This window comes from Epinephelus fuscoguttatus, linkage group LG20, assembly GCF_011397635.1.
Source record: "Epinephelus fuscoguttatus linkage group LG20, E.fuscoguttatus.final_Chr_v1".
Classification (NCBI taxonomy): Eukaryota; Metazoa; Chordata; class Actinopteri; order Perciformes; family Serranidae; genus Epinephelus; species Epinephelus fuscoguttatus.
Genome location: NC_064771.1, coordinates 30807958 through 30833418, shown reverse-complemented (window position 1 = coordinate 30833418; position 25461 = coordinate 30807958). Strand labels below are relative to the sequence as shown.

At 41.6% G+C, this 25461-nt stretch overlaps 1 protein-coding gene across 11 annotated transcripts in view; it reads left to right on the top strand.

Moving 5' to 3' along the window:
• The window catches only part of tanc2b (tetratricopeptide repeat, ankyrin repeat and coiled-coil containing 2b), a 265575-nt gene that overhangs the window by 195540 nt on the left and 44574 nt on the right, over positions 1-25461 (top strand). For all 11 annotated transcript variants that reach the window (XR_007448045.1, XM_049562620.1, XM_049562630.1 and 8 more), the window contains 3 exons: positions 7753-7936; positions 11990-12238; positions 23786-23917. Coding sequence is in view for 10 of the 11 variants with exons in the window: in XM_049562620.1 (XP_049418577.1) it covers positions 7753-7936; positions 11990-12238; positions 23786-23917 (565 nt within the window). In the remaining variant the exon portion in view is untranslated. The remainder of the gene's footprint in view (positions 1-7752; positions 7937-11989; positions 12239-23785; positions 23918-25461) is intronic.

Sequence of the window (25461 nt, the reverse complement as noted above, 5' to 3'; positions counted from 1 at the left end):
TAGCTGCTACATGAGTAAAATATAACAACAATACTTCATCCACACACTCTTGTCACAGCGTAGGAAGGTACATTGCTGTCATCAGATCAGTGACAATTTGTTTGTCTCATTTCTGTGACCACCGTAACGTTAGCTTAAAGTCATGGGGGAATTAGCAAGCTAGCTAGCTAACTAGCAAGCTGCAGTTGAAATGTTATTTACTGTTACAGGTTACATGTCAGCACGGTTGCTGCCACCGTTTTGACAATATTCTCCTTTTTGTAATCAGTGTCAGTAGGATGTTTGCGCAACCTCCATCAGGGACTCCATCACCGATCGGAGCTGAAGAGTGCAGGGTTTTGTTAAATCATCAGCGGGTACAGCTTTAGAGAAGGCAGGTCCCTTCTGCTGTGTGACTGTATCTAAGTGTGTTCTTCATATTAACATGTATCTACATGAGTTTTTGGGCTGGACTGACACACTGGGGCCAGCGCTGAAACAATGAAGTCAGTGACTGAGTATTTGTCGCCAATTCCTGTCTGTTTGTTTAACCTAGTCATGTTTTTTCATAATCAAATTTGCCTTGAGGACATTCCTGAAAGACCTCTCTTTGCCTGGATTTCTTTGAGAGAAAGTTACAACTCTTTTTTCTCAAGGAATTTCACTCTTGTTGACAAAAACCTACAGACTGAATGACGGAAAATGTTTTACTTTCTCTCACAACATTGCATTCAAATCCCATTATGTCACCAGACGCACACTCAATACAATTGGCGCCAAAAAACACGCTTTATTTTTTTATCACCCTTCACGCTATTATTGTGGTTTATCCAAATCTAATTGTCTTACTGTGTATGTGATTCTGACACATTTCTATCGTGAGAGGTCGTGCTCTGGAACTTGAACAAACACGCCATCGTCTGATTCGATCTGTTTTGACATTTATCTTCATAATATCCATGTTCACATGCGGTTTTGACAGATCTTTGGATGTCAGGGTAGCCAGATCAAAAGGCTTTGCTCTAAATTGCCCTCAGACGCCACAGACTCAGAATTTATTAGTGCCTCTCCATCAAGCATCAGATACGATCTCCCTGTCTAATTAGATTTTTATATAACAAATACTCTTAAGTGTTTATTTCCCAGCGTGCCGTAAACTTTGCATATTGAGAGCAAGTTTCTTGAGTTGACATGCAGCAGGTTCAAGGTTTCTCTCCTGCACCGTAACCTTTCAATTTGTGAATTTGGCAGTTGTGCAACAAACAGCTCTTGGCACAACGGGCCTGCTCTAAGCTCTGCAGCAGATGCCCTCGTTTCTTTTCCTAAACCTGATTTGACAGGTTTGAATTTTCCAAAGCGAGGGAAGAAAACAGTGGCGGCGGACAGAGAGAGAGAGAGAGAGAGCGACGGAGAAATGAGGAGGGGGGGGGGAGCAAACCTGTTGCTGAAGTGTTCAAAGCGGGCCTAGGTATGGGTTTGCACTAAAGCAGTGTGGATAAGCGATTAGACTGATGGACTGCCTGTGCTTGATGTGAGCGCTGCTGTAGCAGTGGGGGTGTATAAATTGAGAGAGGTTTATTCAAGCGGCTCTTTTTAGAGATGTGACTCACACTAGCACCCCGCTGCATCGTGCACACAGTACAAACTTATTATTTTAGATATCTGCCCCAAATACTGTTCTCCGGATTGCAGCTTGTTTGATTCATTAACCACAAAAAAAAAAAAAAAAAAAGACAAAGATTGCTTCGAGACACCGTCGATTAGCAGATTAGCTGAGTGGGCTTTGTTGTAATTTTTCTAATTTGCTTGGGATTTAGTGGCTTTCAGTGGAGAGCACACATTACAGTAATACAGTAGGTTCACACATGTAATCTGGATATTTGCAGGATGCTGCTAACTCTCCAGTGATGCTGAAAGTCTGTCTTAATGTTTGTCATGCACCAATTTATGGGCTGAACATCAGTATGGGACAATATTCGCCTTGTTGACTGCCATCAGCCTATTAGCACATAAGAAAATGCACAAATTAGTGCACAAAAATTCATCAGAAAGCAGGAAATCAAGCACTGAAAGTTTTCTGGAGTGGAAAAAAGTAGTGTCATAAAGGGCTGAATGTCTTTTAATCAGTTCTGTTATTCTTTATAATGAAGATTTGTTTGTTTTCGTGGCACAAAAGGGGAAATAAATAACAGCAAAAACAAAGTCAACAGTAAAAATGATCACAATCCGTATCGGCAATTCGCCAAAATTGTATTTTAAACATTGGTATTGGCCCAGAATTTCACAATTAGTGCATCTCCAACAACACAGTTAGTGACTTTTTCATACTATAGTTAATTAAAGCTGAAGCCAGGGAGATATGAGTATGAGCTGAGGGTTTACTTTGCTTTACTTTTCTATAAAACACCAAACTACCATCTTCCATTTGACACGGTTGAATTCCTACAATAGCTGGTGTGTCTTCTGCGAGACCTCACCAGCTGATGGAACAAGGTGACCTTAACTCACACACAGAGAGCGCAGTTAATTGCCTTTCATACTCTCGTGCTCAAGCTCCCCGAATAGATGCAATGCTCCCGAGTTCAATCCAATCCTCGCGCAATGTTTTAGGTCACGCCTGCACTAGGGGAGGTTCATTAGCCCAGCAGATAGAGCTGTGGTGTCGCTGTGTGTTTGTTTGTTTGCTGTGGGGTCAAGATCCTGTAAACATGACACTTTAGCGATCCTGTCCATGGTGAGAGCAGAGGGCAGCGGCGTCTGAAGGAGCGCCTCCATCAGTCACACACACACACACATACACTCAGCAGAGGCTAGAGGCTGTGTGCCGTCATGGATAGTGTGTTGAATATTTAACAGATGTCACAGTTTATAATTCAACTGTTAAAGCAGTACTACTGTGCAACACACACTTGACTTTTAAGGCACACCTATACAATCCAGTCCTCAATTTCTACTCGACAGTTTTTGTTTTGTGTTTTGTCAGAGTGGTGTTGATTCAGCTGTATGTTCAGGGCTGTACTGAATCACTCTGAGCTTCGAAGCTTCATTCATAGCTTTGACATTCAGATATTCGAACGCTGTGCAGATTTTTTTGTTGTTGTGTTTTTGCACAATTCATTCTGTTTACACCCTGTATTTCTGCGCAGTCGCAGAGAAAAATTAGGCTACACTAACATTAATAGTATTAAACTATCTGTAGAATTGGATTCCAGCGGCGGTTGTGACTCATTTCGATTCAGACATTTCTAATAACTCCAGAGCACTGTAAAGTCCAACAGACAAAATGTATTGAAAAAAGGTCGATGAAATCAGTTCGAAAAATGACAACATGTTTGTATCTAATGAAATATTCAGCTCCAATCCATATTTGTTGATGTTTAATCTTTAAAAATCAACATTTTCATGTGGCTAGAAAACACACAGGGAGGCATGCACCTGTATTAATTAATTAACAGCACCATTAATTACATTTGTCCATTAAAGAATAGTTGGTTTCATTAAAAAACTAACTCATTTAATGCGATGGATCACTTTATTCAAATCAAAGCTCATCATGTTAAACAAAGGAGGTTCAGTACAGCCCTTTGTATGTTTATTTCTGACGTCATAGCCAGAGGTGGCATTGTGCTGGTGTGCATTATCTTGAAATGTGTTTTTAATATTCTTTCACCCTTATGTTTCTAAATCTGATCGGAAAAAAAAATTAGAAACACTTGTCAGTATAATACAGTCCAGTTCAACGCCGTCACTAATTTTATGACCTCAGTGATGTTTGTAAAGCAGAATTTATGGCTGAGGTTTTAATGGACTGTTATGAAAGCTTGTTTAGACATTCATGTTCCCCAGAGAATGACTTTTAATACCTTTGATGATCGTCTGGCTTTTCCTCTTGCCCCCCAGTGAGGTTGATATTTGTGGTTTTAAGCAAAGTGTTTTGACAACTGTTGGATGGACTGTCATGAAATTTGGTTTAGACATTCATGTTCCCCAGAGGATTAATTGTAATCACTTTGGTGATCCTTTGACTTTTAATGTAGCCATTTGGTCGAAATTTTAACGTGTTAAGTACTTTGGTGACCTAACACCTGCAAAACATGCCCATCAGCCTCAGCTGTACTTTGTTTATTAGCATGCTGACATGCTAAAATAACTTGGTGAGCATAGTAAAAATGATACAAGCTAAATGTAGGCATTTTAGCATTGTCATTGTGAGCATATTAGCATGCTTACATTAGCATTTAGCTCATAGAGCTACTCTCATGGCTGTAGATGCCAACTCATGTTGTTTCTTCATTTATCAAGCAAAACTGTAAAACATTCACTGCCTCCAGCTTCTAGATTTTGTTGTATATAATAGTAATTTCACTACATTTGGGCTTTGGACTGTTGGTAAAATGAAATAAACAAGCTGAAGACAAAATAATTAATTCATTAATCAGAATTATTCACAAAAATAATGTTAAATTGGCTGCAGTTAATTACGGCTTTATGTACCAAAGCTCTCTAACGTGCCTCATTTACCCACCCACACACAGAATTGGCGGTGGAGTTGTGCTGTCTTGGCTAGTGTGAGCAATTGGGGATCAGTGTCTTGCTCAAGGACTCTTTTAACAAGTGGACCAGAGGATCAAACCGCCAACCCTACAATTAATTGACCCCCTGATCTATCTTCTGAGCCACAGCCTGAGGAGCTTGTCAGCAGATAATTGACAGATTAATCAATAATGAAAATAATCGTTAGCTGCAGCCCCGTCTCCCAACTGAGTATGTGTGTGGGTGTGTGTACTGTCCCTTCAGTCTTCTTCCTGCAGATTAAACAAACTAGATTTAGCCCTGAGCACCACTTCACCCCTCCTGTTCTCTCTGTGTTCACCCCAGTGTTGACCTGAACTCATCAGCGGCACCATTAAGGAGAGACCTCCATGTGTTTTTTTTTTCATTGTCTGATACACACACTTAATCACTTGGCATCCCTGCTTTTCTTGCGCCTCTGCAAATCCGTGGATGCTGCATGCGTGTGTCTTTTAGGTATGTGTATTTATATGTGTGAGAGTGCATCTGTGGGTGTTCGCAGCAGCAGATTAGATGCAGCAGAGTGTTTTTTGTCCCCTGTGGTCGCTTGTCTCCTAACCTGAGCCGACGCAGAAGAGGGTCACTGCAGGGTGCCAAAACAATGCTAGGACTGGAAAGAAAATATGTATTCAGTGTGTGTGTGTGGAATTTCAGTGTCAGTGGTTTTTTTTTTTTGTTGTTGTTGGTTTTTTTTCCAACTTAATTGTTGTCATGGCAATGAGGATAAAAATATGCATGAAATAAGTGTGTCTGTGAGGGTAAGATATATTCTCCTCTTGCAGGGTTCTCATGGATCATTTAAAGAGACTTTAAAGGCATTCAATTCATTAATCTAAATTTAAGGTCTTTATAGGTATTAAAATGTCTTAAATCAATATTTCAAAAGTATTAAAAGGGACCTGTTATGCTTTTACATATTTTACATGTTGAACGTGGCCAAAGTTTCCAAAAATGAGTTCAGCATATCTGACTAGTCCCTGTGAGCTGACCTGACTTAGCCTTCACTTGCTACATGTAGCTACATGCTAATGTCAGTGATACGTGTTAACTTGGTGGCCAATGTTGTACATTTCTCTTCCTTTCCATACAACCCTTCTGGGATATGCTGGTTGTATTTAGACACTTTCACTGGTGATTTTTTTTTAAGGTAAAAAGTGCTGCTATTCTTAATTACAGTCATTCCTCAGCTGCAAATACACCGTTAACGTATATGTAGCTACATGCTAACATCAGTGAAACTTGTTAACTTGGTGGCTTCCATTCCATATCTTATACATTCCTGCTGAAAGATGTTTGATTGTGTGTAGACGCTTTTATTTGTGATATTTTTTACGGTAAAAATTGCTGCTTTTCCTAATTAAAGTCATTCCTGACATTAGCTACATGCTAATGTCAGGGGATTGTGATCTTTTAGTAAATGAAATTGCTAATTCTTCCTCAGTTTCTGATCATATTTCTGCTGGAACACGTCCAGTTGTGTTTAGAAGCTTTTACTAGTGATTTTTCACAGTAACAAGTGCCGCTATTTTCTGTTACAGTCATTCCTCAACTGCAAGCACACTGCTAACGTGTAGCTACATGCTAATGTCAGAAAAATGTGATCTTGGTTGCTGATGTTGTAATTTTCTCCCTGATGTTGGATCATATTCCTGCTGAAACATGTCCTGTCATGTTTAGAAGCTTTTACTAGAATTTTTTCACAGTAACAAGTGCCGCAATTTCCCGTTATAGTCACTTCTCGGCAGCAAGCACAGTGCTAGCATACATGTAGCTACATGCTAATGTCAGAAAAATGTGATCTTGGTTGCTGATGTTGTAATTTTCTCCCTGTTTTCCAATCATATTCCTGCTTGAATATGTCTAGTTGTGTTTAAAAACTTTAACTAGTCATTTTGGACGGGAAAAAGTGCCACTATTTTCCATTAAAGTCAATCCTCAGCTGAATGTGCACTACCAACGCACATGTAGCTACATGCTAACATTAGGAAAACATGATCTTGGTTGCTGATAGTGTCATTTTCTCCCTGATTTTGGATCATATTCCTGCTGGAGCATGTCTAGTTGTGTTTAAAAGCTTTCACTGGTAATTTAGGACAGTAAAAAGTGCTGCTATTCTCCATTACAGCCATTGCCTGGCTAAAATAAAATTGCAGAGACGCAGGGATACAGACGACCCGTCAACGCTGATGTATCAGAGCAGACTGGGCTTTTTCAGGAGGGGGGTCTTCTCAGACAGAAGGTGAACATTGATCAGTTATTTCCCAGTTCTGTTCTACTCTCGTCCTCAGCACAAGACAAAAAATGTTTTATGTTACAATAAACATTTTGGCAAAATTGTCCCTCACCTTAAGAAATTTATATTTATATATGCTGACTTGCCATTGTAAAACAGGTCTTAAATTTAATTCCTGCTGGTGTCAACAAAGTCTAAAAGTCTTCATTTGAACCCTGTCTTGACAAAATAATTTTCAACAAATCATGTGTTGTATTGAGCTTTATCCAGATTATAATTTAAATTTATATGAGTGTTCAAACTTCTGTTACACAACAACATGTTTACAAAAAGCTGCAGTATACAGCCTACGTATGCCATGGGACTGTGCAGAATCTGATTTTGGAAATGCCACTCCCTTTGTTTCTAAAAAGGGGAAATTGCTGTTTTCCTGCATTTAGATGTTAATGGTTATGTCCCTGATGTGTATACTACCTCTCCAAAGTTTGTTTTCTTCTTGCCATGCTCCTAAACTGCAGTAAGTTGTGCTGTGAGGTACATTTATAAAGTGATTGGAGGTGTTACACGAGCTATTTGTTAACTTTCTGGAACGAATATTTGTTTGGCGTGTTTGTGTATGTAAAGATATTGTGAGTGTGTATTTTTAAGCAGTGTGGCATTATCTAATTTGTGGAGCTCTTTCAAACCTATATTTTAGGAAAATGCTAGAAATTATTATGTATTAAGATATGTGTGTTTGCATGCGTGTGGGAGAGAAAATCCTTTGAAGGACTGACTACATGAAGGCAGCAGGGGGGCTGAGCTTTTGAAAACGGCAATATTGAAGTGACATTTTCCTCTGAATATGACTCAGATATTAAAAGTTCAAACATTGTACTTTGCCTTTTATACCAGTGTGTACTAATTGAGTTGTTGGAGCCAAACAAAGCTTTTAAAAGATTGTGTATGTGTCTGTGTGTCTGTGCCAGGGCCAGAACCAGAGGATCAGCCCGTGCTCCACCCTGACCAGCAGTACTGCCTCACCCCCTGCAGGCAGCCCCTGCTCCACCCTCCCTCCTGCCATGCCTGGCCAGGCCGGCAACAAGGACTGCGCCTACGGCTCTGTCACCAGTCCCACCTCGACACTGGAGAGCAGGGACAGCGGGATTATCGGTGAGATCTGCACACAGATAGACAAAGAACAGTCTTAAAAATGCATATAAATGTAAAATACAGTGTCTTCAAGGGATAATTATTCAATATTGTTCTTATTGTCTGCTCTCTGACTTCACTGTTCTGTCTGTGGCATCTAAATCACGACAAAAATATATTGTTTTATTATGAAAAAAGCCATGTAATTTTTGGGCAGTGTAATTTTTAGCAGACATTACTCAAACAGGAGTAAATAGCATAATTGGTGCCCTTGTGTGTATTTAGCAGCAGGGCGGTTTATGTCAGACTTAAAATAAGGAACATGTCACACAGTTTAAAAATGTGGATCACGGATATGTTTTTGGACAATAATGGAGGTCTATGACTACACAGACAACACTTCTTTGTGTAAAAAGTCACAGTTTATTTATTTCTTTACAAGGGATTTGTTGGCAATTAAAGCAATATAGATTACCATTAGCTTTTTTTGGACAAATCCATTACCTGCATGGAATGTTTTAGCTGCTCTTTATATTTATCTAGTTTAATTTATATACTGTGACTGTCTTTGTTAGCTTTGGTTGTGCAACATTTAAATTCCATTCATAATCATCTAATTTTACATATTCAGAGCTCTGTACTCATACTAGGAAAGGATCACATTTTTTTTTTAAGTCTATCTCAAAATAGAACTAACATATCTAGCCTGGCATCGCCATTTGCAAATTGGTCTGGAATTTCTTAGTTTATTTTCAAAGTGCATTATCACCGGCCAAAGATCAAAATCCCTCTGGATACAAATGGATAGACGTTCAACCAATCAGAGCAACAAAATGTGATGTAGCGCTGATCAGAACTGATCAACGCAAAGAGCGGTTAAGTTTCACTTTTACTGTGCCCAGTGTTCTGCTGCTCCGCCTGTGTGTGTGTGTGTGTGTGTGTGTGTGTTGCAGTGTATAACTGAATGGAATATGTATTCCAACAGCACTCCTAATAAACAGTCCAGCTCCAAAATTAGAACATCAAAACGTGGCGGCAGATGTTTTAATCATGGCAGGCTGCCTCAAATAAATGCATGTGTAAGAATTCCTGGGATATGTACATTTAAACATTTTTTGGTTGCTGTTGTCAATCCTCTTGTCCATACTGTCTGCTTTTCCAGTGTAAGTGATGGTGAACAAAATCTAAAGTTCTCACTCTGTGCAAAAAACCATTCATGAAGTTCAGCAAAAGTTAATATGAAGCCTCAGCAGTTACACAAATCAAGTGGGTATCTTCCAAAGTCTTCTTAGTATGATAATCCTTCTTTGTGTATGGACAGTGTTTCCTCGCTGAGCCGTAGCAGAGGATCGTGACAAAATGTGAATTGAATTTCGACTTAAAAAAAAAAAACAAAAAAAAAAACCTGTAACTTTGGTAGATACCCACTTGATTTGTCTTACAAATTGATTTAACTTTAGAATATAGGGCTGTGGAGTCTGTCTACTCAAATCGCAAAGAATTATTAAGGCTTATCTAAATTACAGTGTCCAGAAATCCTTGTAGTGTTCATATAGGCATGTCTATATTGTATTAAGGAAGGACCCACCATAATGATTATTTGTACTATATATCAATTACTCATCCCGTGTTACACTGAATTTGTGAAGAAAACTTGGTTTTTCTTGCATACCTCCATGTTGAATGAAGAATCCAAAAACTAAGAAAATTCATAATGAAATGGAATAAAGGGGTCCACATTTAAAAACATGGGTCCACATTTAAAAACATGCGTTTACCAACTCTCACACCACTCTTGACTTAGTAGTGCTAATGCAGAAGTGTTTTAAATAGTTAAGTTTTAGTGAAAATGCATGTGTTTGGGAAGTATTGAGCATAGAACTGGATAAATGAGACTTGGATTATGGGCCAATGACGTGACGTTCAATTTTGATGTCCAAAGCCCTTTATGAAGTAAAAATAAAGAAAGTGTTAATTAAAAAAACGTATTTATTCAATCTGTTTATCAAGTGATATGAAAATGTATTGAAGGTATTACAAAGTTAAAGAATTACTAGACACAGTCACAAAAACGTCCGGCCCTCATGGTGAAATGAAAAAAAAAGCTACAAAAAGTGTTAAAAGGAAAAACAAATAAAACCTAAAATCTCCGCCACGGGCATATTAGAGTGGTGCCAACAATATATTTAAATATTACAAAAAGTATGTCATCCAGTTGATTGTTATGCATTGGAGCATTTTGTCCCAAAACTGGCAGTCAGCCAATGTCAGCCGGGCTAACAAGACATTTTGTTTTGGCATGTTATTAGACAGGATGTAACACAGTCAGGAAGACCCTGAAACAATGGTGAAAGGTTAATAAGTCTCTCTGAGAAGGTGTTTAATTTACCCTTATCGCTTATTGGTACATTGTGGGGTGAAGTCCTGTGTCATGTAGGATGACCCTAAAAAAAAAAAAAACAATACTGGTTTTTGGAGTTTTCCTTCATGGTGGACAGCGATGTAGTGTTACTTGATGAGGCTTAGACTTAGGTTAATGGTTACTGAGGAAGTAGATATACTCTAATGTATAGTTCTCAATCTCAACCCAAGCCTGACGTGTCCCAGGTCAGACTTTTTTAAAAAAATTAATAAATAAGCCGAACACTCTGCGAGGGTCCAGGAGGACCGAAACATTAGTGTTCACTCATAAATTGTGAAGCTGAGCGAGAGCAGTGTGCGGGATTTTCTGTTCAAAGATTCAAGTGATATTTTCAAACACACCTGCATCTGAGACAGTGGATGTGCGACTACCTTTCTTCAAACCAATTAAATAAATAAACAATATTTATAAATGTGCAAGCAGGGAGAGAAGGAGAGGAGGCAGCAAGGCTCTGTGCTGGGCTCTCTGTCTTTCGTCCCGGCTGGAGCAGGGAGCCTGTCTGTCGGGGAAATACATTGAGCCACCGAACTGGAACATTTTCCGTCTGAGACACATGCAGCTTGCGCCAGCACACAGCTGGTGTGTCCTACGCATTAAAAGCCAACTGGTGCTTTTTGGAGGGGTTGGGCTTGGGTTCAGTATTTTATATGATGATCTTGGACGGGCTGGGTTTGGGCTTCATCTCACATGGGTTGGTTCGATTCAGGTTGTAATTTTTTCGGTCTGTTGAGAACTCTAGTATACTCTCCTATATATTCCAATGGCTTTTTGGCTGATAGGTGGGTGTATTGTAAACAGCCAGAAAAAGAGCTGGGTATACCCTCCACTACACCACTAACTGTAGGGGGAATGGGAGAAAAACAAAGTTGTCTTCATGAATTTAAGGTAATTGATCATTTGAGGGGGTGAAGTATTCCTTCAGGATGACCTTGAAAAAATTTTAACAGTTTGAGGCAATAAAGGTAAACTTGAAGTGGTAAAAAGCAGGCAGGCAAAGCAATAAGCTAAACAGCTAGACACTAAATAAAAGCTTGTAAAACAAATGATATAAAAAGAAAAAGGTCCTGAAGTTAGTCATGCTCAGACATGTCCATAGTCTGGAATAACTGACAGTTAAAACATGTGACAGTCAGTGGGAACATGCCTCGGGTTATAGCTCGGCTCCCATAACCCAAAATGACTCTAATCTCCAAACCACCTCAGAGCACGTTAATCTGAATACTTATTACAAACTGTACTCGACTCCACCTGAGCTGTGCGGTCAGTTTCCAGTCACACTGTGGAGCTTGTCATGCACAGTCAGAACCAGTCTGACCTCCCACTGGAAGACAATTCAGGTGTCATGTTGACATCAACTGTGGCATTCTTGCATTGTAAGCAAGAAAACAGGAGAGATAAAAGGCTCACTGATGTGAAGCGCTGATGTCAAAACAGGTGCGAGCATTGTTCCCTTGCAACAATGGTGAGCACCTGCAGTGTGATGAGTAAAGCATTACATAAACACAGATCGATTCAGAACAACGGTAAATAAGTGTGAAAGCAGATGGGCCGGGTGAAGTGGAAGGAGGACAGTGTGCAAATGGCCTTAAAGTATGACACATTTCTCACATTGAACTAGTTGTAGCTGAAGACGATGTTTTGTTGTGTTGCAGCCACACTGACCAGCTACTCGGAGAACATGGAGCGAGGCGGAAAATACGGCGAGGGCTCCCGGGGAAACCTGAAGCTGTGGCAGTCCCAGAAATCAGGCATGGACTCGTTCCTGTACAGGGTGGATGAAAACATGACCGCCTCCACCTACAGCCTCAACAAAATCCCTGAGCGCAACCTGGAGAGCATGTCCTCCCACTCTGCCCACTCCATCCCTCTGTACCTCATGCCCCGCCCTAACTCTGTGGCTGGTGAGTCCCCTTCCTCTTTCCCTCCCTCTCCTGTATGAATGTAAAAAACGAGGCAACAGTTCGTCCGAGGAGCCAGAAATAAGATTATTTACAAGTGCATGGGCATGCAGTTTACCGATTCTGCCAAGGTAGAGTAACTTTTCTGGCAAAATTGGATTGAACTGCTGGTTCTGAGTCCCTATTTCTGACTCCTTTAGTGCTCCCTCTTCTCTCCTCTCATGCCTTCTTTCCTCGCTTGTTTCCTCTCAAGATGATCTGTGATCCTTCCCTTTAAATGTGAATCCTGTAGACCATGAATGTAACAATGAAACAGGTGTATAGGAATATTAAAGGGATAGTTCTGATTTTTGAAGTGGGGCTGAATGAGGTACTTGCATACAGTAGATGGCGGCTGGCACATCCCCAGTTTGGAGAAGCAGACAAGAGTACTGCTACGGAAGCTAAGCAATGTACAGTTTTGGACAGGTGCAGCAGCAAAAAATGTTTTAGCCACCTTAGACAGCCTTTTTTGACAGAAAACTGAACTGAAATAGAGACCTATCGATGCTTTCTTCAAAGGCACTAGATTCAATTCACAAAACAACAGTCAGAACAAGGGAATTGTTGGTCTACCGCCGCCTCGATCAGTTACTAACCTCCACCAAGGCGGAAATGTTTGTGGTGCCATCTGTGCGTTTGTCTGTTAGCCAGCAGGATTACGGGAAAAACTACTGGCCCGATTTTCATGAAGCTTGATGGGGCAATGGATTCTTCTCTGGCACAGGCCAAGAAAGAACCTACTACATTTTGGAGCGGATCTGAATCTTCAGGGGCAGATACACATTATTTTTTACGTTCATTAAACTTGCAGAGATGCACATGGCTCTCACATTGGACATCACAAGCAAACATGGAGGTAGCTGAGCCAAAATGGCAGCGGCTAGTAGTGCAGTGCTACCAACAGTGCTGACAGAGCTACAGTGTCAGTCGGGGTTAGCTCACTCACACAGAGGCGACCAGGGTGGGAACAGGAATGTAGGCGTCATGCATGGACTGTATAGAATAATGGACATAGTGTTCGGCATTTGGCGTTCGGTATTTTGCCATCCTGGCCAAAGTTTCCCTTTAATGATACAAGATGCTCCCACATCTCCCAACGTGTTAGCAGACTGTTTTTAGATGTTATAAGAGGCCTACAGCTCCACCTCTCTTCTATAAAACTCTGACGTCCTTGCAGTAGGATCCAAGTGGAAAAGTGTCTCTTATTTAGGCATCACTCTTCACAGCATAAATTCTGGTTGCACAAATACAAGTCTGTTTTCTCATGTCGAAGTCTTTGTCACTCTTGCATCATACCTCCCAATGCCTAACATCAAGCAGAATCCGCTGTTAAGTTTTTGGGAAGCAAAGCCAGAAGTGACCATATTTGGATGAGAGGGTGGAGCTGTGTAGGAACAAGGGGTGGATGTGAATGAGAACCAGTCAAAGCAGCCTGTCCTTAATTATGAGTAACTCTAAGCCTTAATGAGATGTAAATAGGTGAGGTATATAAAAATTCACCCTCTGTACAGTTGTCATGAATGTTGAAACTAGCTATAGAGACCAAAACCATTTTTGTACCAGGCTGTAAACATGTTTATATCTGCTGTAAAGTTGTGCATTTTAACATAGTGGGCGTCTGTGGGGACTGACTTATTTTTGGAGCCAGTTTTAGGGGGCATTAGAGGATCTGCAGTTTTTAGCACTTCAGTGATGGCTTCAATTTTCAGCCCTGGTGGTTGCTGCATGGCGTTGGCAACAATGCCGTCCTGCCACTCTTTAAAGCTGTAAACGTCATGTGAACACTGCCAACACTTGGCCTCTGCTGAGTGCCCTTGTGGATTGTTTGTGTTATCATGTAACTTTGGTGAATCCAGACTGACTCCTCTAAACACTAAAGTCACACAATAACACAAACTAACTGATGGAGGCAGAGGTAGAGCAGCAGCTCCTGTGTTCAGCAAGGTAAAATTACTGTTTTTGTCAATGGAGTCTGGCTTTGATGAAGGCATAGATATGATGACCTCAGTTGCCTGTTGGAAATTGCTGTCTGACAGCTATATGAAGTAGAGAAAATATCCTAAATAAAGTGTACTCTTAAACTGATATTGATATTTTTCGATGGCTAAATACGTTCTGCTGCTGCCCCCCGTCCACAGCAGTACATGGCTGAGCTTCCATGTCAGCATCTGTTGTCCAACATCCACTGTGGAACGAAACTCCACCCCACTAAAGCTACACTATCCCTTTAATATTTTGGAGGAGCAAGTCCAACCTCATAGTGGCTTTTGCAGGGTAATCTGTGTGAAATTAAATCTTTAGACCCTGTTTTTGTTGCCATATTTCAGCTACACTTACCTCAAACTCAGCTGTAAAACACAAACACAGAGCACTCTTTTCTCTACCTCGCCTCGTCTCTTATCGACAATTAGCAGTGATGTAACTCACTCCGATTTTACCCATAAATATCATGTTTTTATTCATTATTGGGATGTCAGCCAGCAGCTCAGGAGGGGGAGATTGTATCTGCAGACATATTGCCAGGTATTCTGTGAACCAAAATGAGCACAGATCCCAAAGCCCCCGACCACATTTCTACCGCAAATCTGGTATAAATCAGCCTAAACTTCCTAAAAATCTGAGCCTGGTCTTATTAGGAGCTCAGTTGTGGTTTGCTTTGACTCATTTTGTCGTCATTTTTTACACTATTGTTTCATTATGTCGTGAGGAAACAGCTCTCGCTCTCAAATTTCAATTGGTAGCATTGAAATTTCTGGTAGCTGCAAATCCGCAGTGGTATTTTGTTAAACTCTCACAACCCTCTGGTGTGGATCGAAACCACAGAGCAGAATAATACAGTCTGGGAAAAATAGCTTCAGCGGGAGAACATACTGCGGCTGGAAGAATATCACATAAAAAACAGGCATTTGTGTTGCTGACAGAGGTCTCATTGATGTGTGTTTCTTATTGTGGGCCTCAAACAGGCTCCCAGAAGTAACAGAAAATATATCAGGAAAAATGTCAGTTTCATAACGCTGAGGCAGTCCTAATGGGCCTGATTGTATTATTGTTCTCATCATGAGAGAGGCTGTTACAGACGATGAGCTCTATTATGCACTTCACCCACTCCCACTGGCGAAAAAAAGCGCGTGTGTGTACTGTAGACACGCACATATATTTCACTAAACACCGTAATGTGGCTGACAAGGCCCGTCGCTGCAGCTCTGACCCTCTCTTTATGCTGGTCATGTTCTGTTGTTTGACACTGCTGTCTGGCAGCGCAGCGACTCCGCCAGGGTTTAGAGATTCACCTTCAATCTCATCTCCGCCCCTCAATACCCACACCTTCAAAGGAGTCTGCTGGAGACGGCTTTAAAGACGTTCTATAAGCTGCAGATGATGCAAAAAATAAAAAAATAAAAGAGAGGCTACGAGGAACAAAAAAAAAAAAACATGATGTTTCTGAAGGCATTTGTATTTGTCAGGAATTCTGTAGCGAGCGGAGGGAGATGGATACATGTGGAAGAGGAGTGAAAGTAGAGTTTCATAATCTCTCTCTCCCTCTCACTCTCTCCTCCACAAAGAATTATTAGATGATGTTAGGGATGGGAGGCGAGCACAGGCTGAGGATTGGCTGGGCTCACACAGCAGTGGAACATCAAAGCCCCAGGCATTAACCGTTTCTATCCCCCAGAGTGACAGAGAGAGACTCGCTTTGATGTGTGGAGGGAGAGAGATGGAGCGAGAGCAGAAGGCGACTGGGGAGGAAAAACGAGGAGGGAGGGGGGGATACTCTATTACCTAATGAAGGCAGTGCGTTGGTAGAGCTTAAGATGGATATGGAGGATGGAGTAACCGAGACAGAGTATTTCTTTTTCTCTGGCGCTAATGCTGCTCGCTTGAGAGGAGCAGAGATGATCAGAATCTAAAAAATGAGTCTTTACGACCCATCAGGAGTTTAATTTGTTTTTGAGTTTTCATTCAGTGAGGAATTGTATGTAAGTAAGGACTAATTCATTACTAGTGGTGGAATGTAACTAAAATTATCAAGTACTGTACGTAAGCACAGTTTTGAGATACTTGTACACTTCATTACCGTAAAACTTCAATTAAACACCCAGTCCCTTTTACTAGCCTGGTGTAGCTACACATTTTGACAGATAAACTGCTGTCTACATTAGACGCCTGGTCTGGTTGCTAAGCAGTTTATTTTTTAAGTTCTTCAGATGAATATAACCAGGTTGTTGGCCTCCTCAAATTATGTGTCCATTCCTTGATTACCCTGTGAATTATTCATGTTCCTTCAGTCTGCGAGGGTCCTCACATCAAAGGAATCAAAAAGATTTTTCATAAAAATTAATCCAAGTTGTGAGTATTGGTTGAACGGGGTAAAGTGGTGTTGTGTCGGTATGCCAAGTGCAGTAATCCTTGCTCCGATGCACTGGGGTTGTGAGCGGGTCATGCTGGTGTTCTTTGAGCCCAGCAAGGGTCCTTCTGCTTGATCCATATCCACTGGCTGCTTCTTTCGGCTGCTTCAGAGACTGATCTAACTGTCTGCCGCAGAGCCTGTCCATGGATACCAAGGTCTTTCAGCAGCCTGATGGTGGAAGAAGCCACAAAACCTCTGCATCCCGCTTCGACCGGATAGACCTTCGCATTCCATCCTCGTTGTTATGCGTCTGTTGCCAGTTCTGTGTAGCGCAGTTTCTTGCGCTCATAGGCCTCTTCAACTGAATTCTCCCACGGGACTGTGAGCTCTGTGATGTAAACAGACTTCAGTGAAGGGGACCAGAGTACCAAGTCTGGTCTAAGGGTGGTGGATGCAATCTCAGGTGGAAAGATTAGTTGCTGGCCAGTATCCACTAGCATCTTCCAATCACGGGCCATGGCTAGATGTCCAGCTTCTGGTTTTTTCTAGTTTTTAAACAAGTAAAATGATACTGGTTTATTTTAACAATTTGAATGTTTTCCCTGATCTTTGCTGAGCAGCTGTTTTGTGTGAAAGGAATTAAAGGCCTGTCCGAGATATAGGCCTGTGAGTTCAGTGATTTCAGCAAATAATAGCCCGGGCTATTAACTGAGGTTTTACAGTATTTCAGTTTTATGCTACTTTATACTTCCTCTCCACTGCATCTCAGAGGTTAATAATGTTCTTTTTATTCCACGACATGTTTTTTTTGACAGATATAGTTGTTGGTTACATTTTACAGAAACAACATTAATTAATGGACATTAATCAACAAAGAAATGATGATGTATATTATAGATTAAGATAAGAGTTAAGATACGAGCAGTACATTAAGGAGTTAAAATGAGCTCTACCTTTACCAGCTGCAGCATTAAAAGATGAACATATTAATGAATAATTTAAGTTTAAGTTAAGTTTATTTACTTTATTAATCCCCCTGAGGAGAAATTCAATGTTTTCACTCTTGCTTGTCAATTACACACAGGTCCGAAAGACACACACATGCACAAACAGGACCTATACATGCACAAAGTGGAGAGATGTCAGAGTGAGGGGGCTGCAGGGTGGTGAGGCGCCCCGAGCGGTTGGGGGGTTCGGTGCCTTGCTCAAGGGCACCTCGGCAGTGCCCAAGAGGTGAACTGGCACCTCTCCAGCCACCAGTCCACGCTCCATATTTTGGTCCGGACGGGGACTCGAACAGGCAATATTACTACTTTTATTTAAGTGAAAGGTTTGAGTACTTATCCCACCTCTTTTCATCACTAATTCCTCAATACTATCCCTAAAAATGGAAATTAAATAAAGAGGCACTACTGTGATTTAGTATCGTACCTACATAAAATTGTGTGACCAACAAGCGACAGATTTAACACGACAGAACTGATGCAGCAAAAACATTCTGACTTATAGTCCTTAATGTGGGTTAAGCTCCAAAACACTACTTTCTACTTTTCTCATAATGCAACTAGATGTTTTGTTAGATCCTCCCTGCCTGGGTAAAAAGCCTGAACATGCCCCCTTCCACAAATTCAAAATGCATTTAAATCCTGACATGCACAATCCACCACCTTTTGACTTTTGTATTTCTGTGTCGGGAGTAGGGGATGAATGTGAGTCCCCTGGCAGTTTGGGGTTGTAGTGTCAGGTTCCAGGTCAGCTATATAGCATTAGTGTGGAGTAGGGGTAGGCGATACAGCCAAAATCCAAAATTCAAAATCCAAATTATGGCATATGTAATTTTGTGTCAGGGTAACAGTATATAAAATGATAAAATAATTGTTCAGCAAAATATAAATTTCTTTCAATTTTAATCGGAAGCTTTAAAGTTCCTGAGAACAACAATTTCAAGTGTTTCTGTATTTATAACTGCACCGCCCAGATCACGTTACCTTGTGAGGCAGCTGGATTCATAAGATGATACAAGAACCACAAGGTCACAGCAGAATCCAGCCTTGATCTGAAACATAGCTGCCCCCAATACGAATTTGCGTTACCTGACATGACCCATCCTGCTCTCTCTTTGACTGGCTAGTACTTGTTGCCTTCACTGGTTGAGCTGGTTAGGTTTAGGTAAGAGGAGTGAGATTGGTTAGAGTTAGGGTTAGACTGTGAGGGTAAGCAAATCAGAGGCAGAGTAGAGCGGATCATGTCTTTGTTATTGTAGAAAATGCTAATTTACGTCCTGAATTGCTCCCGCGGTAGATAGCGTATTGCCAAACTCTATCATCGGACACCTTTCTGCTACCATGGCATGGAATATACCACCATATCACGCAAGCCTAGTGTGGAGGCACGAATCTCAAACATTTACCTCTCAAAACTTTGGCAAATAAAACCGAACTTTTCTTGCCTCGATTCCACAGAAGGGAACATGTTTTTTTAATATAATTTAGGTGAACTGACCCTTTGGAAATGCCATGTTGAAGGATCTATATGCACTAGCTTATATAATTGCCTGGGGATTGTGGGATTCCTACTCATATAAAGCCTAAAGAGGCATAAAAGACACTGTGAGATTCTGTGAACTCACTCTATAGTCTCTAAATTCGCTAAATTAAGATAACAGCTCACCCGAGATAACATTTTTCAATTTGGGGGGCGGACAAGTGTCATTGATTTCCTTTTCCACCATTTTTTCTCCTGATTATCCCACCTCTGCTTACATACTCGGCGTAATACCCAGGAAATATTATTGTTTAAGTGCCAGGACCTCTATTATTTATAATCTGGAGTCATCTCTCGGGGAGATGAGAGGAGAATGGTGAGGCGTTTAGAGCACCAGCAGCCACCTCATATCTGAGATGACTCGTCGGCTTCCCGGCTGATACTGTGACTGGCTCTGGACGGCAGCCCAGCTGGTCTTTGAGTGCGTGTGCGTGTGTGTTTGCACGCATGCGTTCATGCTATCAGTCACTCTTTGAATCAGGAAGTGTCTGATGTGGCTGTCATTGCCCAAAGCAGCTGAGCTCTCTGCTGCACAGTTAGACTTTCTCCTCACTTTCCTTTTCTTACTCTCCTTGTTTCATACTATTTTTCTTTCCTCTTTATTCCTTTTCACCGTGTGTGCAGTCTTAGCGCATTGGCTCAGAAACTATGAATGTGATCCCCAGCAGCCTGCTGCATTGCAGATAGAGGTGATGAGCACACAGATTTGATTCCTCACATTCAAACACAGTTGAAATGCAGAGAATAAAGGGAGCCTTTCCAGCCTTGTAGCCCTGAGTCATTCTTCCTTGGTTTAGCCGCAGATTAATGCCTCCACTGTCTCCGCTTTTAGCCCAGTTGGATGACCAGCACCCACATTCCCATCAGGGCCAAGCCTCCAGCATTCTCAGCTGCCATTTTCCCTCCATTTTGGGAAACCCATGTGGCTTGTTTTTGGGTCCTTGGCCTGGGTGACTCAATCAGTCCCACACACACACACATAGAGCCATGCACATGCTCAGTACGTCACTGTGATTAACTCCAGCGGCACAGAAACCACTTTTTAAACCAACGACAGGATCAGTGTTGTTGGTGGTGGTGGTGCCACATGGAGGGATTATCGTGCCTCACGTTTTGGAGTGACTGAAGAGAGACAGACAGAAGACATGACTGAGAAGAAGCAGTCACACCTTTTCCTAACTCCTTGAATATGACTTGGGATCTCAGGACCTCAGAGTATTTCAGGTATAGTGTCAAAGAAAAAAGGATCCCAGCTCTGATCCATCTTAATATGATTATTTTTGTAGCTTGTGCCATCATGATAACATTGTACTCACCAACTTAATTGTTAAAAGTAGTCAGATGGGGCAAGAAACACAAATAGCCAGACAATCAGACATGTATATAATGTATATAACAAATCTGATTTATTTTGGGGAGAAAACTATGGCAAATGGTGAATTTATTACCCAAACTGTCCGTTGTAAACACCCATCACAGTCTGCAGACTGACTTCCTGGTTTCCTGTGCTATGATCGATTATTGCTAACATTTCAGGTGCACTCATTTTCAGATTTACCTCCAAATAAAGTAGTTCAGATAATCGGGATAAATTGTTGGCTTCATCCTGTCCACTTGTATTCCTCCCTGCTCAGACTTCCCCAGTCTCCCAAGAAATTAACTAAGTGAGTGCAGTCTTTTCTTAATTGATACAAATACAACAGCCCCTTTTGCACAACCTTTTCAAATCAGGAATGTCATGCCGTTATTCTGCCTCGCTGTTCTTTATAAACAGTGTGATCGTGGAATGGGGGGCAGAGTTTTCTTGCCTTCAAGCCAGCAACAAAGGTAGTAACGGCACCAAATTGTCATCTGTGGACGAATGTGACATTCAGTACGTTTACATGCACAGTTTAATTCCACTTTTAATCAGAATGAAAGGCCATTCCGATTAAAAGTGGTCATGTAAATGGTCATTCCGATTGAAAAATGGTCATTCCGATTGAAAATTAAATCCGATTAAAGGGGGTGGTTTATTCCGTTTGTCATTCCGAATGAAAGAATTTTGTGTGCATGTATACACTCATTCCTCTTTAAGTTAATTCCGGTCTTTCTGCGCATGCTCGTTTCCTTGCCCTTCTGGTGCGATGACGTATATAGGGCGCATAGCAACGGGCTGCATAGCAACGGGCTGAGCTAGAGCAGTCGGACTCGTTGCACTCACCGGTTTCCATTCGCCACAGCACGGTCTTCTGCCTCCCTTCTCCTCCTCAACAGATGAAGCATTAGCAGAACAAGGTTGTTGTCGTACTGCTGCTTCAAGAATATAAGCAAAACACGCCCGAAAAAGGCACTAAGAACGGCGTCGTCAAGCATCTTGTTATCCGGAGTGAGGACTACAGTGTTTTCTTCCGGTAAACATAAACACGTAACATCCGCCCCGCCCCCTATCCAATCAGAAACCTTCCCTGCCCCAAACCTTGCGCAGACCTGAATAAAGGCAATTGAACTGATCTCCCATGTAAACCCTCATTCGGAATTAATATTTCCCATGTAAACTACCTGGAAACACTTTAATTCCGAATGATTTCATTCAGATTCATTTCATTCCGAATGAGAAGCCATCATGTAACCGTAGCCAGTGTGACAATGTATTGTACACATGCCCCACCACTGGGGGATTGAAAAAGCAGCTAGCAGCAGTTAGCAGCTAACTCATAGCAGAAGAACAGCAGCCATAAGTGTCCACAAATTGGGTAGACAATGTTCTCCTCACCCTCTGAGCAGAGGACGAGATCAGCCGCCATTTAACAGGGACAGTAAATGATGGTTATTGCCATGTTATGCCATTGTTATTGTTTAGAAAATGCTTCCGACACGTATGTTATATGTCAAACTAGAGGCTGACGCTGTTGTATTACATATCACGCCTGCCATGCCTCCTTTGCTTCCAGAACACCGGCATGCTATGTAAACGTACACACTGGAGACATATATAGCTGCAGGCACATTCTGCTTGTAGCTTACACGCCTACCAGTAGTACAAGACAAATCCATGCTTATCTGAACCCTGCTATGGCATGAACAAAGACAAGGCGCAACACATCAATAATACCCTTTATAATTCATTAAACTAGACTAGACTATAAGACTAGATTTGCCTTATAAGTAAGAAGATGTAACCCATACGCTACCCATGACCACCTCTCTTTTAATAACTAGCTAGCTAAATGCTAACTTAGCATTTTCTTAAGGGCTTCTGCTTCTCGGCCAAGCGGTGAAGGGAGTTGATTGTAGACTCGTGTAGGTATGGTTGGCGATTCATGTAGCTAAAGGCCAGGTGACGCAGCCATACCTACTTGCACACTGGGGCGGCATTATGCTGCTGTTGTTTGGTTCTGTGTGAAAATACAAAGGGAATATAAATAAATATAAAGGGACTCCGTAGCGGCCCCATCACTGGATCTCTGTGTGAAAATGAAGGGCTCATGATAATCAGACCCAAGTTGAAATAAACTGAAATTACTTGAAATAAAAATAAAGAAAAACACAGGCCTAAAAGGTTCCCAGAAAATAGTTACTCAGATTTGTTTTGAGTCCCAAACTACTAGTTTGTGATTCATTTTATGTCTCTAATAATCTGTCACTTTGCTCTACTGCTCTACTTTGCCATCATCTGTGCATTTTAGTTTTTTCAAACCACTTGTCCTGTCAGAGCACTCAAAATTCAAACGTGTTAAAGTAAACATGAACAACCTCCAAATCCCAAAACTAGAGTGCTAAAACTCAAATTTATGATGTCATTAAGTATAAAGTTTGGAGCTGCTCCATAGACAGTGAAAGATATTCTAGATGACAAGTTGAAGACTTACCTGTCTGGTTTCTGGCTTTAAGAGAGAGTCGCTTATGTTTGCAAATATTGACTGGACCTTCTAAGGCCATGGAAATAACATGTTGGAATTCTTAATTAAGGTGGTGTTCCCCTTTAAAATGACTCTGTCGATGAAGGTGTCTCCTCTTCCTGTCCTCTTCTTCCTTACCTATCAAGGAACCCTCAATCTTAGTCCCTTAATCTCTCCTGGATTTTACTGTTCAGAGTTTCCTCCCTCCCCTCACCTCCTAACTGGGGTTCAGGTGTGATGGAGAGTCAGGTCCATTGCTTACTCACGCTGGCTGCGTCTGATCTCATTTAACATTCACTGGTTGCGAGCGTCGGCCCTGAAGACACAGCATGGTGTGAACAATCAGCAGCCAGCGTCAGACGGCGCTCACTCCATGAATAAGACATTTGTCTGCTGAGCTAATTAATCCTGAGAGGGGCCGGATGGCATCTGCCTCCGTGCCGCGTGACAGACACTGAGAGGAGGGAGTTTTAGGACAGAGCCATGTAGGGCTGACTCGCTCTTTCCTGTAGGAGTTAGCAAGTATGAGAGCGGGAGCCAAACAACTGCCTCAGGACTCTGGCATGAACCAATGCCACCTTCTTGTGTGTGTGTGTGTGTATTAAGGGTTTGTTTAGTTAAAATGCCTCTCGATGTACATGACGGTGACAGTAGTATCTTTTTTTGTCTCTCCTTCTCTAAAATATCCTCCTGTGTCTCCCTCTCTCTGTCACACACTCAAACACACAACAACAGCCACCAGTTCAGCCCACCTGGAGGACCTGGCATACCTGGATGAGCAGAGACACACTCCATTACGCACCTCGCTGCGCATGCCCCGACAGAGCACCACCTGCGGGCCGGGTCGCTCCGGGCAGGACCTGAGAGGTGAGTGAGAGTTAAAGAGAACACACACACACTCCCTTTACTCTTGTCCACTGAGACTTTACTCAGTCTGTCTGTGCCATGTGAGCTGCACAAATTCAAGACATAAAGGACGCATTGTTATATAATAATATAGGAGAAAATACAGTCAAACATATCAAGAGTTAAAGGACATCCTTGTAGCCTGCTGGTTAAGGTGTGTATCATGTAAATGCAGTGTCCCTGGTTTGATTTTGGACAGGACCCTTACTGTATGTCATTCTCCTTCTCTTGCTATCTCCCCTGTTTGTTGTCTGGCTCTACTTTCATTGTTGATAAAGATTGAAATGCCCCTAAAAAAAATTAAAATGAAAAAAGGACATCATAAGATTATTTTTAGAGTTTATTTTTCTGTTAAAATGGACTAAAATTATTATTCCTTTCTCTATATTTTGGGGGTATTTTTACCTTGAACTGTGGACAATAGAGATCTCAACAAAACAGGAGAGGAGTGAGATTACATGCAACAAGTCTATGGCTGGAATCGAACCTGGGATAATGCAATTGCACGGACATCATCTTGAACCTGTAAGCGAACAGGAAATTTGGAGAAAATAATAATAAATTTGCTTTAAGGGGACCTGTTATGCTCATTTTCAGGTTCATACTTGTATGTGGAGTTTCTACTAGAACATGTTTGGATTCAGCCGATATCTTGCGGTCCCTGCACCATCATTGCAGCTGGAGAATGACTGTAAGGGAGAATAGCAGAGACATTGGCAACCAAATGTACTTGTGTCCCTGACGTTAGCATGTAGCCTCTTGTAGCAGTTTAGGCCAGAGTTATATTTACCTCATACCTCATCCTTCATTGTGATGTCATATATAAGGTACAGGAAAGAATAAAGGTCCCCTTTAGAAAGATTCCATTTTATCCATGGCTCAACATGACAAATTGCAAAGAAAAAGCTGTTCGCCACAAGAGACACTGCGCCCTAAACTCTGGCTGTTCACATAAGAACTGCAGTATGAGCCGATATGCAGACATTTGCAGTTGAACAGCTCCACGTCAAATCATTCCACCATCATTTATTCTCCCTTTCCCTTTAAAAGTGCAGTTTTGTTTCAGGTTTGGCCGCGATTAGACATTTGCTTCACATCAGACACAGTGCAGAGGCAAACAATAGGGCACTATTCTGTTTTTCACCCACAAACAACACAACTCAAAGCAGCTGAGCATCGCAAGGCGAAGCTGCATGACGAACAAGTTATTTTTAAATCAAATGAAAGTCACTGAGAGTTGATTTGCAGTTTGAAATGTGTTTCAGGTGCAAATGTCTGCATGTATAACTACAGAAATGCTCCCGTATCAGACCAGTGATGCTGCGAGCTGTCGGTGCTGGACACTGGAGGTTGTCAGCTGTTGTGTCCTTGTGTGTTTTTGTGTGTGAGACAAGAGAGACTGGGGGAGTGCACAAAGAGCATTTTGTCAGGTTGTGTCACCACCAAGTTAAAATTTGTCTGAGCGCTTAACATTCACAGTCAGCGTGCGCTCCGCTGCACACTGT